General features: G+C 45.7%; 1 protein-coding gene across 5 annotated transcripts in view; it reads left to right on the forward strand.

Moving 5' to 3' along the window:
• NEDD4L (NEDD4 like E3 ubiquitin protein ligase) overlaps positions 1-13,193 on the forward strand; it is an 88,765-nt gene that overhangs the window by 16,210 nt on the left and 59,362 nt on the right. For 3 of the 5 annotated variants that reach the window (XM_039708399.1, XM_039708400.1, XM_039708401.1), the window contains exon 2: positions 8,450-8,523. In XM_039708399.1, coding sequence (XP_039564333.1) covers positions 8,450-8,523 — 74 coding nt within the window. Of the gene's footprint in view, positions 1-3,560; positions 3,643-8,449; positions 8,524-12,689; positions 12,837-13,193 lie in introns of those variants that run through there. The other 2 variants (XM_039708404.1, XM_039708403.1) reach the window with 2 other exon arrangements.

Here is a 13,193-nt window from a genome sequence, read left to right on the forward strand (position 1 = left end):
GAGCTCCGAGCCCCGCCCGGCCCGGGGCTGGGAACAGCATTGACCGCAGTCATGTTGCTGCTGAGTTGGGGCGGGGAGGGGCTGTGCCTGCTGAGGCTGTTGGGTGCATTGGTGGGTTTTTGTGGGAACCGATTGTCTGAAGTACAGCCTTACACTGCAGCTGTGTGCCATTTCACGTAGGAAAAAATGAGGATTGTTGTATTAAGTGGAAGGCATCATTTTTCACTTTTAAAAAGTTTGAATGTTAAGGGCCTAGTGCATTTCATGAGATAAAAAACACCAGTTCAATGTTTAATTTTTTTTTAATAATTAAAATATAAATGTATCAGAGGTTCATTTAGTGAAAGGTAAAAACCTCTGTGTTGTTCTAGAGCAGCTGCTTTGAAAGCAAGTCCTCCTGTCAGGTCCTTCTGTGAGTCCTTGCTGCAGGCTGCTAATTGGGAATTCAGACCCTTGTTACTGGACAGGGTTGTCAGACATCCACTGGGGACATGGCTTTTTAGTGATTCTCTTTTGCCTAGCAAGTTTTGAAGTACTGCTGGAAAGTAATGGATCCGTGTGGGCCCTGACCTGAGGATAATGAGGATTTGAAATTAAACCAGCCTACCTTGTTCTTTTGCCAGTGTCCTGACACTGGCACAGTCCTACACAGAGAATCATCGTTCCTTTGTTTTATGGTAGTTTGTGCATGTCAGAAAGTGGGGTACTTGTTTAAAACCTTGATGTTTTAGGTAATCAGTTTCGTTTTTGAATCCCCAGAGGGAAGGTGAAGAAGTTCTGTCAGACTTTTCTTTAGGAATTTTCTGTTGAAATTCACAGTAAATATTCAGTGTTGATGCAGATGGTCTTGGTGCTGCTCTGTCATGCAATATCAAGATCGGGTGTGTTTTTTGGGGTGATTTCGTTGGCTGTTTTTTTGTTTGTTTGTTTTTAAAGTTAAGTCCATGTAGGAGAGTCACTGTCAGGTCACAGATTGCTGCAAATGCACCAGTTGCTCCCAGTCAAAGTTTTGTTCAGGTTTTTAATACCAACTTGTACCAAGTGCTTTTCTTTTTCTCTATTCCCACCAAAAATTAAACACCCTTCTTGTCTTGTCGAGAAAAACAGATCAAAGTTTCCTTTGGAAAGAGAATTTCCTAGACTGTAAATGCATGACAGGTACAGATGATTGAGCAAATATACCCTCCTGCCCTTAGGGTGTTAGTGGGCATTGTGATATCGGGTTGAAGGCTGGGCTTGGTGATCTTGAAGGTCTCACCAGCTGTAATGGTTCTGTGATTGCTGCATGAGACATTGGATGAGGATCAGTGAGGTTGTGCAGAAGACAATGTTTTGCTTACATGGATCCTTTCAATGATATAAGTAGGTCTGAAAAGTAAATAAGGAGAAAAAAGTCTTGTGCAGCACAGCTGGTCCATTAAATGGAAGTTCTTTTAGGATGCAAAGCTCACAGGTGGCCTGGTTCAACACGCTTGCTAAAATTGCTGGAGAATATCTAACTGCATGGAGTTCAGTGGGTTTCTATAAAAACAGATCACAATTCACTTGGGACATTAATTTTTTTCAAAACGTAGTAAAAAGACCTTGTAAGCAGATTTTCAGGAGGGCAGCGCTGTGGTTCGAGCCTGTTTGTTAATGATGTGCTGTCAGCACTGGGCTGGGTGTCTGGACTCCTGGTCCCCTGCACTGTCACTGATGTGTGGGTACCTTTGATCCCCACGCACCACTCCTGGTGTCTGTGTTCTGACTTGCTCATTCTGGTTTTGTGTGCTCTTTTCTTCTGGTTGGTCCCCTTGGAAGAGCAGCATCGTTAGTGTCCCTCTAAGACAAACTGGTGCCTTGATGAAATTCTGCCTGGTGGTTTTTTCTGCTGAGTATGCCATTCCAGCCAAGGAAAACATGAGTATGGTCCCTTTTCTTTAGAGGTCTGAAATAGGACCTAAATCACTGCTGTAAAACATTTACTATTTTTCTGTTGTATGAGCTTTTGAATACCATAGTTCTCCAAACTCTGCAGTTCTTCTAATGCTTACTGGTGTTTGCTTCATCTTATGATTCCTTCTGTGGCAGAATCCTTGCTTGGCCAGGAGTGCTCTGGAGGACCAGGTATGCTCCATGAACTGGCCAATGCATTTCACCCAGGACGGTTTTTATGATCCAAACTGCATAGCCTTCTTTTCTCCAAAAGCTTTTAGGTTTAGTTGCTCTAATTTTGCGCTCTATGGAGAAAATAACGGGGTTTTTACGTTACATCCTGCAGCCAGGGTTGAGAACTCTGTGGGTAAGAAAAGGCACAGTTTGATTTACTCTTGGATTTGGTGAGGAGTGTGATGAACACATGCAGGAACAAAGTCCTGAGCCGGATTCCTAGGCTGCTTGTGGTGAAGCTGAAAGGAGATTTTAATGCCCCTGCTTGAGCCAGATGAGTTGTAACCAAGTGACCTTTCAAGTTTGTTTTCTGTGCTGAACTTGCAGAGGAGAGTGGAGATTTGGGTCATAGCTCTGGTGCATGATTTTGTTTGCATTGCACAACTGAGATTTTATCAAACACTGTTGGCAAAATTGCCACTGACAATTTCAAGATTATTAAGATATTGCAGGAATTATAGGGAGGCTTTCCACATCCTGTTGCTATGGCCTTTAGAAAGTCACTGTGCAAAGAGATCGAGCTGTTTCCTTGGGGTGCTCTCAGCTGCCTTCCCTGGGGGTGCTGGTGACAGCCTGCCAGACAGGGTACCCGACTTGCATTCTCCCTCTTGGGCTGCCCAGCATTGTTTGGTGTTAGTGAGCTGCCAGTCAGAACAGGATAAGCCAATTTGGGAATAGCTTCCTAAAGCACTTTTTTTTTCACTCAGCCGTGTGTGAATTGGTTTAATCCACCAAATCAAAGTGAGAATCAGCTCAACTCCTCTGCCACTGAGCTTGGTTTCAGTTGCTGGGAGATTTAGGAGAAGCCTAGCACAGTTCCTGGGCTTGCTGTGGCCAGCACTGGCCCTTAAGCAGGTGGCACTTAGTTGATTTGGCTTTGGAACTGCAGATCCTGGTTTGATTTATCCCCTGCAAATGGGGAGAACTAAGAGCAGTGTGTGTTTGGGTGATTGTGTGTGTAGCACACACGGCTCTGTGTGTGTTTTCATTCAGGAAACCAGAAGTGCCACAGTTAAAACACGGAATTAAAGGTTTGTTGACTTTTCCATTTGGATTTGTTTTGCCATCAAAACACTGACTTAAAGATCTCTTATCTTTTAGTATGTTATGTTTTGCAAACTTTCGGATATAATGAAAATAGAGATGAGGTGCTCAGTGGATGAAACTGGATTCACAGAGTCTCTATGTGCAGGTAACATTCCAGTGGGATCTGGTTTCTCTCCTCACGGTTAGTGGAAATTTACCTCGCTGGCACCTATCGTGGGTTGGAATCAAAAATGAGAGAAGGGAAAAAAGTAGCCAAACTGAACCGACCGACACTCCCCCACCGTGACTCAGGTGAAGCTCTCTGCAGGTGAGAGCCAAGCTCGCTGGCCTTTCCCCTCGTTGCCGTGGCGATGGTCATTTATTGCCGCGGTCGCTGAACTTCCGCGTGTGCGGGGAGGCGGCGGGCGAGCAGCGGTGCCTGGCGGAGCTCTTGGCGCGGGGTCCGCGGTGAGTGCAGCTCCGGGTGCCGGGGTGACTGCGGGGGCACAGCCGCCATCCCACACGGGCTGTGCGCTCAGAGAACGGGCGTAAACTGCCCACCCGGGCTCTTTGACTCGGAGGCGCTTTATATACCTTTGGGAAAACACGTTAAATGTTTTATCTTCCTGGTCTGCGTGACAGCTGTTCGAATATTGGTTTGCATTGATCCAGCCGTTGTGCCTTTCACACTTGTCTGTTCGTTTAAACGCATCAACCTTCTAATTTTATACCCCCATCGATTGTTATTTTCAGGCTGTTCTCTTAATGCGTACGCGACGTGTGTCATGGGATTGTCTGTCCTGTTGGAAGCTGACATCTGCAGCTTTCCTTCTTACACCAGGCTGGATTGCCGTGGCTTTCTTTTCTGTGCATTCAGAACATGCAGATGTGCATTGCAAAGCTTGTTCAGGTTGGTTTTACAGCACTTCTGTGTTGGTGTAGCTGGTGCTGGCTGAGCTCCTGGATCACCCTTTGAAAGGGCAGCATTTCACCCTGCCTGTGGGGCAGAAAGCAGCTCGGGACACTGTGTTTGGCCTTCGTTCTTTCTCTTTGCTGTCACAGCTCTTCTCTAAACTCCCCAGCTCCAGGGTATCTTACTAATCCAAGGAGACAACTTAATAACTTTTCTTTATGTGAGTGCTTTAATGGGTCTAAGAAATTACTTGGCTTTCCTGAGCAGCTGGAGAAAGTGAATGTGGTGTGTGTTTAACAAAGAACTAACAAAATGTGAATAATACAGATAAATATACATATAAAAGTCTGCTAAGTCTGGAAATACATCTGTTTTCCTTCATATTTTCTGAGGTAGATTGAGGTTTGTTCACTGTTGATGAAGTCTGGGTTTTGGTCTATAATAGGCTTCCAGTTCCACCTAAATAAGCCGAGTCCTCTGAAATGGCACTGTGAACCGCAGCTTAGAGAACACAAACTGTGTAGAGGTTATCCTTCAGCAAAGAGGAGAACTCTGTAACCTTTGACATGTTTTGGGAAGGCAGGAATGTGTGAGCTTCATGTTAATGATTGGACAGGCAGAAGTGGGTGTGGACGTGGGGCGCAGTGGAGCTCAGCACTAGTAGGTAAGCAGGCCCTTCAGGGCAGGCTGCTGCAGCGGCTGGGAGGCCGTGCTCGGGGGCAGGACACAGCGTGGGCAGCGACAGCGGCTGGAATGTCCCCAGGGAGCCGCCAAAATGCTCGCAGCCCCACCTGCACACACGGCCCCGCGCTCCCAGCAGCCCGTGGAGGGTGTCACCCTGCTCAGGACAGCGCTTCTTGGAATCCACGGCTGTGTGCTGCACTGCAGGTGCCAAGCCCCAGCGAGGCAGGAGTGGAGCTGCAGCCTCAGCTCTGGGGCTGCACGGAGCACAGCCTGGCCTGTGGAAGCAGGAGCCACCCGGGCTACGGAGGGGCAGCACCTGGAGCCCCTTCCAGGCTCAGTGTGTTCCAGGCACGGTTGAAATAGGATAGGAAAATGTCTCTGTGGGGTGAGCTGAACTTCTATTTCAAACTGTGCTCAAAAAGCAGCTTAGGATAGGTGCTTTACACAACACAGGTAATTCAGTGGAACACAAAAATTGCAGTCAGGTGTTCGCTCCCTGCACAGAAGGTGAATACAGTTTAGTCTCATCACCAGACAAGTATTTCTTTCTGCCATGTAATTTCTGCTCTGGGCAGAACAAAGATTCTTCCTTGGCAAATGGCAACTCAAGTGGCAAGTGACTTCTGAAGACTTGTCTCCCTTTAACTGTTCCCAGGTTGCTGTTTCCTGCATCCTGATCTCTGATGTTGCAAGGAGGAGAATTTTGCTGCTCCTGGAAGGATGGGGTGGGATGATGAGCAGATGAGGGTGGGTGCTGGCCTCTTGGGGCAGGAGAAGGCAAGGAGTATCTCAGGATTGTGCCCTGCAGTGTGCAGTTGCCTCCACTGCTTGCTGACTCAAAGGGTATTGGGATAGTCTTGCTAGAAGATGGAGTTTGTGTTGAGAAATTAATTGCTCTTTAAGAATTTCTTAGGTGATTGATTACTGGTGGAAGTCTTTCAGTCAGGATGCTTAACTGCCAGTAAATTGTGCTTTGCAGCTTTTGTGTGGATCGTGCTGTGGTCTGAGCAGTCTGAGTCTGAGCGTGTGCCCAGCAGTGTCAGTTCATGTGGGACCTGAAGCTGTTCAGCTGAGAGAACTCATGGTTGCACCATTGCTTCTGGCATCTCTTTCCTTTGTAAGACACGGCCGGGCTAATTCAGCAAGTGCTTTTTTAGAGTGCAGCAGCTGTCCCTGGTCGGCCAGCCAGCTCCTCCCCAGGGAGCCTTGCTCCTGCCATGTGTACCTGGCTCCCTGAGTCCCTCAGAGCTGTGCTGTGTCTCTGGTCAGTCTTGTTACCCAGCTTTGCTGGCTCTTGTTTGTTTACTTCAAAATTAGGACTCCAGCTGTATGCTTGTTATCCTTCAGCCTCACTGTCTGCCGTGTCAGATCCCCACTTCTTCTTAATCCTCCCAGTCTGCCTCCTTATCCCACTCTCTGCTTGTGCTGGGGATCCCTTTATTGGTTGGGGTTTGGATCCTGGGTCTTCTCGCGCAGAATTTTTCTGTGCTTAGTGATCTCTGTTATTGTGCCTAGGTTTATAACAAAAACTGACCAAAATCCTAATTTCCTTGTAGAGTCTTTTCAGAGAGGGCTGGGTGGAAACCTGCATCAGGTAATTGGTACTCTGTGAGTCTCAGGCTGTGCCAGCCAAGCAATCCTTTATCTGATTTTTTGGTGGACAATGAGGCAACCTTGCTGTTGCTGTAATAATTTAACTCCTTTTATACCTAGGCACAGCACACTTGGAAATAAAGGACGAAATTGTGATACAAGGAGTCAGCAAAAGTTAATACATATGGTAGAACTCATCACTAACTGAGGAGGTGGTTTAATTTTTTTTAAACATTACATATATATGTATACATATTTCATGCATATGAAAATTGGAATAAACATTTGAAAAAGCACTTGTTCTGCTTGTTAAATTGGAGTCTTGAGGAGAGGCTGAGAGCCTTCTTGCAGGAGGGAATAGGGTCATGGCTTCTGGGATCCTTAAAGTGGATGTGACCCTTCAGGTATGTTTTGAGAATCGTCTGGAGCATCATCTTTTGTATCTTGCACAGTTCAATTAGGGATCCTCCAGCTGTGGGACCTCCTCTTGCATTTTTTTATCTTTTAAAGATTGTGGGGATTTGTTTGTTTGTGTTTTTCATTGATATCTTTTGAATCAGTTAATATGCAGAGGTGCCCTCAGTGCAGGAGGAAGATGCCACTCCAGCAAAGTTGATGTTGGACTTTGCTAGAGGGAATCTGAGTAGCACTTGATACAGAAACAACTATTGTAACTTCTCTAGTTCTACTTTAGTGAGGGCTGAACGGTCTTGAGTTTTTGCTTAGTTTTTTTCTATGCTCTCGTCTCGTATTGAAGGAATTATTTTGATCCCAATTTGCAATTTTCATTGCCTTTGGTATATTTAAACTGCTCTAGAAAACCAGGCACATGGTACGTAGGAAAAATCTTCAATATTCACTAGTGTGAATCCATTGAATTGTTCTTTTTCACATGCTGTTTTGTCACCTCTCAGGTAAACTTTGGGCTCTTTTGGGGAAAAAAATCCTGTTCCCTAATTAGAAAGTACCTTGTGGTAGTGAGTGCTGTTGGGGAGAGTACCAAACACCAAGTTTAAGGAAGGATTTGTGTCTCAAGTGTTTGCTGCAGGACATGTGCCAGGGTGGAACTTGCCCTGCTGACAGGTTCAGTGGGACTGTTGTTTTCTGATTCCCTGGCTGTGCCTCCTTCCAGGGTATGGCTTTACTTTGGGGCTGGTCCTGACCTTCCTCACAGCTGGAAAAGTCTGTGCCAGGACAGCTGACACAAAGTGTCTGGCTATCAGCTGCCTAAAGCAAACAGACCAGGAGAAACCTGTGGGAAAGTGTAATTGTTTTCTGAACAGGCTTCAAGGAACAGAGTCTCGAGTTACTGTAATTGAATCCAGTACCTTGCAGCTCAGGGAGGCTTATCAGAGCAGAGAAGGTATCACTGATATGGGGGACTGCAGAACCTGTTTCTGTAGAAGACTTTCGAGGTTTCATTTTGGTGGCCTCTTCCTGTTGCTCAAACACGGTGAAAAAAAACAAAGTGAAAAAAAGCCATTTTACTGATGCTGCTCAGGCACTTCATGCAATGAAGTGATAAACTGAGCATCAGGCTGATGCTCCAGTGATGTGCATCTGCAGGACTTGCCATCTGTCAGTGAGCACTGATTTTGAGCTCTCCACGTACACCAAGGTGGTGAGACAGCCTTAAAAATTAGTTTTAAATATTTATTTTAAATTGTGCAGCCTTGATTTTTACACTACAGACATCTCTCATTACTAAAATGTTATGAATTATTTCCCTCGTGTTTGAAGAGCTTCATTGTCAATGCAGAATGAATTTGTGGCATATGGATCACTCAGGATGTGAAATGGCCTGTTCAGCAAATACTCTCCTACTTTTATTGCTATTATTGTTACAGTATTATTGCTATGATGTTATTACTGTTATCTACTTCTGCTGCCTTTATTGAACTCTTAACAGCTCTGACTGGAGTCAAATACTCCTCATGGCTGGATTCAGATAAGCCTTCCAAGAGGAGGTTCTTCTCCAGATCCTCCCTAGGAGAGACTCCTGCTATCTGCTGACCTCTTGCCAGCTGCTGCTCTGCAAAATGGCATACGGAATAAACATTAACCCCGCTTTCTTTTCTGTTGCAGGAGGAGTCTCGGATCCTCAGGGTGAAGGTGGTTTCTGGCATCGATCTGGCAAAGAAAGACATCTTTGGAGCCAGGTGGGTGTTGTGCAGCGCCTTGGAGCACGCTCCTTGGGCAGGGCAGGGCAGGGCGGGCGCTGCGCGGGCTGCAGTGCTGCAGGTGCTGGCTGTGCGCTGCACAGCTGCTAATGCACCTCTGCCTGCTGCTGCCCGTCCTCCCTCCGCTCAGGGCTCGCGGAACCCAGCCAGGTAACAGCTGGCTCTGCAGCTGGAATCAGCCCAAACCCAGTAATTTGCTTTTTCTGAACCTTAATTCAGGCTTGACATTCCTGCTCTCTTTAGCCTAAGCATGACAAAATGCTCTACTGCAAATGTTCCAATCTACTTAGAAGGGTTTCATCTGTTTGAAATTAGTGGTATCCAATTTTAGCTTTTATTGAAATGACTAATTTCTTAATGTATGAATGAGCCTCCCTGTGGGTTTTCCTGCATTTATTTAATGATGCTTACAAATTGTTCATTAGCTTGTGTATCTAGCTTAAAACTACATGAAAGCAGCAATTAAAAGTTTAATCAACTTTAGTATTTTGGGTGAAATTTGCAACAAGCATTCCTTTGGTAGCTGTGTGCAGAATATGGTATGCCAAAGCTTTTTTATTTTCTTTCTCCAAATGTCTTGTTTTGAAGAACAGTTTTTGATGCTGACCATCAGCAACATAACTTTTTATCTTTCAAAATGCATGAAGTTAAATCCAAATGTAATTAGTACTGAATCCTATTGATGTGGCCATTAACGTATTTTAAGGCAATTGGTCTCAAGTCAGTAGGATTTCCATAAAAACAGAGTTTAACTAATTTGAAAAATTAAAACAAATTTAAAAACACATGTAGGGAATATGTTTTTATGTACAGTCATTTGAAAGCACGTTGGTACTGCTGAGCTGAGGCCCCGGCAGCTGCTGTGCCTCTGCGTGGTGGAGCTGTGCAGGGCTGCAGACTGGAGCAGAGCAGTCAGCGTGCTCCTGCTGACTGTGAAGGGTTAGCTACAAGGTGTACATGGTGTTTTGTGTCTCTGTGGGTTGTCCTGTCCGTTTTTAATCAACTTTGCCATTATAGAACACTGCCTGTGGGCTTGCAGAGTCCAAAAGCCATTTCCTTCTTGATTAAATCTAAGGAAAGTCTCTCACAGTGTAGACCACTGGAGATACTTGGACTTTTCTTCTGAAGATTGTAACAGGAAAGAAATCTCAATGCTCTTGAGTTTGCTTTTTTTTTTTTTTTTTGACTTCTTTTTGACTTAGGAAATCATTTTAATAGCAAATAAGGACACTCAGGGGAAACCACCCTGCTCTCCACGGCACCCTGACAGGAAAGTGCTGCCGGGTGGGGGTCAGGCTCTGCTTCCAGAGAACCAGGGGCAGGACAAGAGGAAAGGGCCTCAGATTGTGCCAGGGGAGGTTTAGGTTGGGGATTAGGGAAAATGTCTTTCCCCAAAGGGCTGCCCAGCCCTGGCACAGCTGCTCAGGGCAGCGCTGGAGTCCCCATCCCTGGAGGGATTAAAAAGCCGTTCAGATGTAGCACTTGAGGACGTGAATTTGTTCTGGACCCAAAGATCTTGGAGGGTTTTTCCAACCTCAGAGCTTCCTATGATTCCTAATAGTTCAGAAGTTTATGGAATTGCAGTTGCAATGACACAAAGCAACTAGAATGTAGAGTGGATTAGTGAGTGTGAGCACCCCGAGGTGATGGTTAAATGTGGGGCATTTCATCTGCACAGGCGCAGTGGAGGTGGGCACAAGAGGCTGGTTAGTGTAGGTGCAAGCAGGGGTCTGTAACCTGCTCTATATTTTGCCCTGTAAAATTACAAGTCTGTGATGTGTACTGATGGTGAACTGTAGTACTGCAGATTGGGATTTCGTGATTTCATTTCAGCTTGCATTTATTTCTTTCCAACTTCACAACTGAAGAATTTCATACAAGAATGCAAGTACTGGCTGAACTCAGGTTGTGTGTATCCCGTAAAGGTAGAGCTGATGGGGTGCCTTCAGCACTGTATTTTGCCTTCTAAATCATGAAGTAAGTGAAAATTGTGACTGTGTGGAAGTTGAAAATGTTAGGTGCTTTTCAGTTGAAGTTGCAGATGTTTTTCATTGTCAGGGAGCTGTGCTTCTAATGGTATAGGAGTTAGTTATGGGTTGCTCTTTACTGAAAAGCCCCTTTTCCGGTTTGATTTCATGCGTCCAGGATCCATGGTGGAGCTGGGGAAGGCAGGCTCCAGGCTGCTGGTAGGATTGTAAGTCATGCTGTATACTCCTTTTGTGAGCAAGGCTGCCTGAAATGTGGCTGAATTCTCTAATTCGTGTGTGTCCTGTCACTGTGGTGTGTGATGGCAGGAGAGCACATGTGGCTCTCATCTTTGCAGGTGACAAAGATGGCAGATAGCTGTACCTATTCTTTTAAGTCTGCTATCACTTTACTAGTCCACTTTGAGTTATGCTATGTCTGGTTTTAACTATTGGAAAAACTGTGGTGATAGCTGTGCCCCTGGAGCTGCCTCCTAGGGCACGCGTGCTGCCTTGGAGCTGGATTGGCTAACAGCCTGTTCCCTTCCGTACCTATGGCTCCCCTGGTGAGCACAGACAGATCCATTGGAGGGACGTGCTAGCATCAATTAATCAAGCAATTAAAAAAATAATCTGGCTCCTGCGTGCCTCTTCAGCACTTGCACGTGTGCCAGAGGGAGAGTGCTGTGTGCTGCTGGCTGAGGGAGGCCCTGGAGGTGAACAGACCTGTGACCACATTCCCAGCGCCACTTGGCTAGAGGGCACTTGCTCAAGTAGGGGAGAGTTCATACTCTGTTGTTGCTTTTCCCTTTTTCTAGCTGATTTGCAGTGGAAGTTTTTCCAGTGCAGAGGAAAGGAAATGTTATGAACGGTGTGGGAAGGGAAGGAAAGCAGCAAGCTGGCTCGTGCTTTCCCTGCGGAATGAAGGGCGCTCCCCTAAAGCCGGGTGGAGCAGCAGTGGTGGGCAGATGCTGAGCCAGCTGTGGGTGCCCACCTGGGAGGAGGCCCTGTCTGCAGGGTGGCCCGTGGAGGAGAGGTGAAAGGCTGCTCAGCAGAGATAGTTTTGTTTGTGTAATGCTGATGCTCCTACAGGTGTGAAGTGGACAGTGGCGTGGCACAGGGAATCCGTGTATCCTTTACATCCCTGCGGGTGCTGGATCTCGCCGGGGCTGTGCCTGGCAGCAGAGGGCACCAGAGAGCTTCGCCGCCAACCGGTACCTGGTGATTTCTGACCAATCAGGCTTTCAGGTTTTTCACCAAAATCAGCAGGTTTTTACCCATTTCTGCATGCTATGGTCTTTAGGATGCACTGGGTATCTATTTCAGGAGCTTTAAGTGGAGAAATGCTGCTTCTTCGAGGATGTGGTCTTGCTACTTAATAAGAGGACTTGGTAATGATTTCTGACGGTTATAATGTCATAGTGAAAAATAATTCTCATCAGATAGTTGATTAATGGAAAAAATTTCTTTGTACAAATACAGAAACATAAAATGTTTATTGTTACTTGAGTAAAGGGAAAAGAAACTTCTCTATTCAGCTCCTCAGCTTTCCCACCTGCCTGCTATCTGCTGTGATCTGTGAGTTTACCTGAATCTGGTATCTTTAAAAGAAAAAAGGGGCATGTCAATAAAATCGTGTAAGGAAAGGCTTTTGGTCTTAAATATTTAAGGCAGAGCTACTCTGCTGAGCTTTTCTCTTCCAAAAGCCAGGTGTCACAGAGTTCTCTCTCTCCTTCCCCACCCCCGCTGGATTTTGGGACTTGTTAAGATATTTTGGGAGTGTGAAGTGGCATAGGAAGATCTATGCATACATCAGCCCCTCAGCTCCAGGGGCTGATGTATGCATATTCTGTTAGAGCATTCATTTAACCTTTGCAAAAAAAATTGGCCTCAGGGAGGAAAAAACCCCATATTTACACTTCCATCTGTTTTGGAAGATTAAAATATTCTTTGTGCTCTGGGAGACTTCCAAGAGAGCAAGAACACAAAAGGAATCCATCTCATTACTCTTCATTAGAACATAACATGGTAAAGGAAGGTGGAGACACTGGAGGTGGGGTTTGAGGTGTAATTTTTAACTCCTTTTCTCAGCCACAGGCACTTCTTCGCAGCTGTCTGTGATGTGAGTCATCATCTCTAGCAGCTCTTTGGTAAAGCCTTGCTACATTTCTTGTAGAGTCAGAAGTGTGAGCTTTTCTTTGCAAAATAAAACTCTGGAAGGAAAATGGGAGATCTGTAAAATGGCTCCGGGATTTGGTATGGAGGAATGAGATTTTGGGGTGCTTAGGCACCATGGATTGCAAGTTTGGCTTCGCGGTGAAGGGTAAGGTAAGGTTTTGTTTTCTTTCCAGAAGCTGATGTTCCTGTATCCTTGTGTGATTGGACACTTTGTGTCACAGGACATGAGACTTGTGTGACAGTGAGGTCAAAATCTTTCTTCTCTTTGAGAAAAACTCTTAATGGATGTTACTCAGTACAGGCAGAAAGATGAAACCCAGAAGGCTCGTGCTAAAATAAAACCGGGGGCAAACACAGCCAGTGTGCTCTGGACTATTCCATGTACTTAATTGCTGTGTATTCTTGTTATACTTCTCCTTACTGTGCAGGAGTGGGGAAAGTCACCGGGGGAATGGTTATTGGGATGAAATGACAGCGACTGTAAGAGGTTCTGCCTTAGAACATTGT

This window comes from Passer montanus, unplaced genomic scaffold (assembly GCF_014805655.1).
Source record: "Passer montanus isolate IOZ18808 unplaced genomic scaffold, ASM1480565v1 scaffold200, whole genome shotgun sequence".
Taxonomy (NCBI): domain Eukaryota; kingdom Metazoa; phylum Chordata; class Aves; order Passeriformes; family Passeridae; genus Passer; species Passer montanus.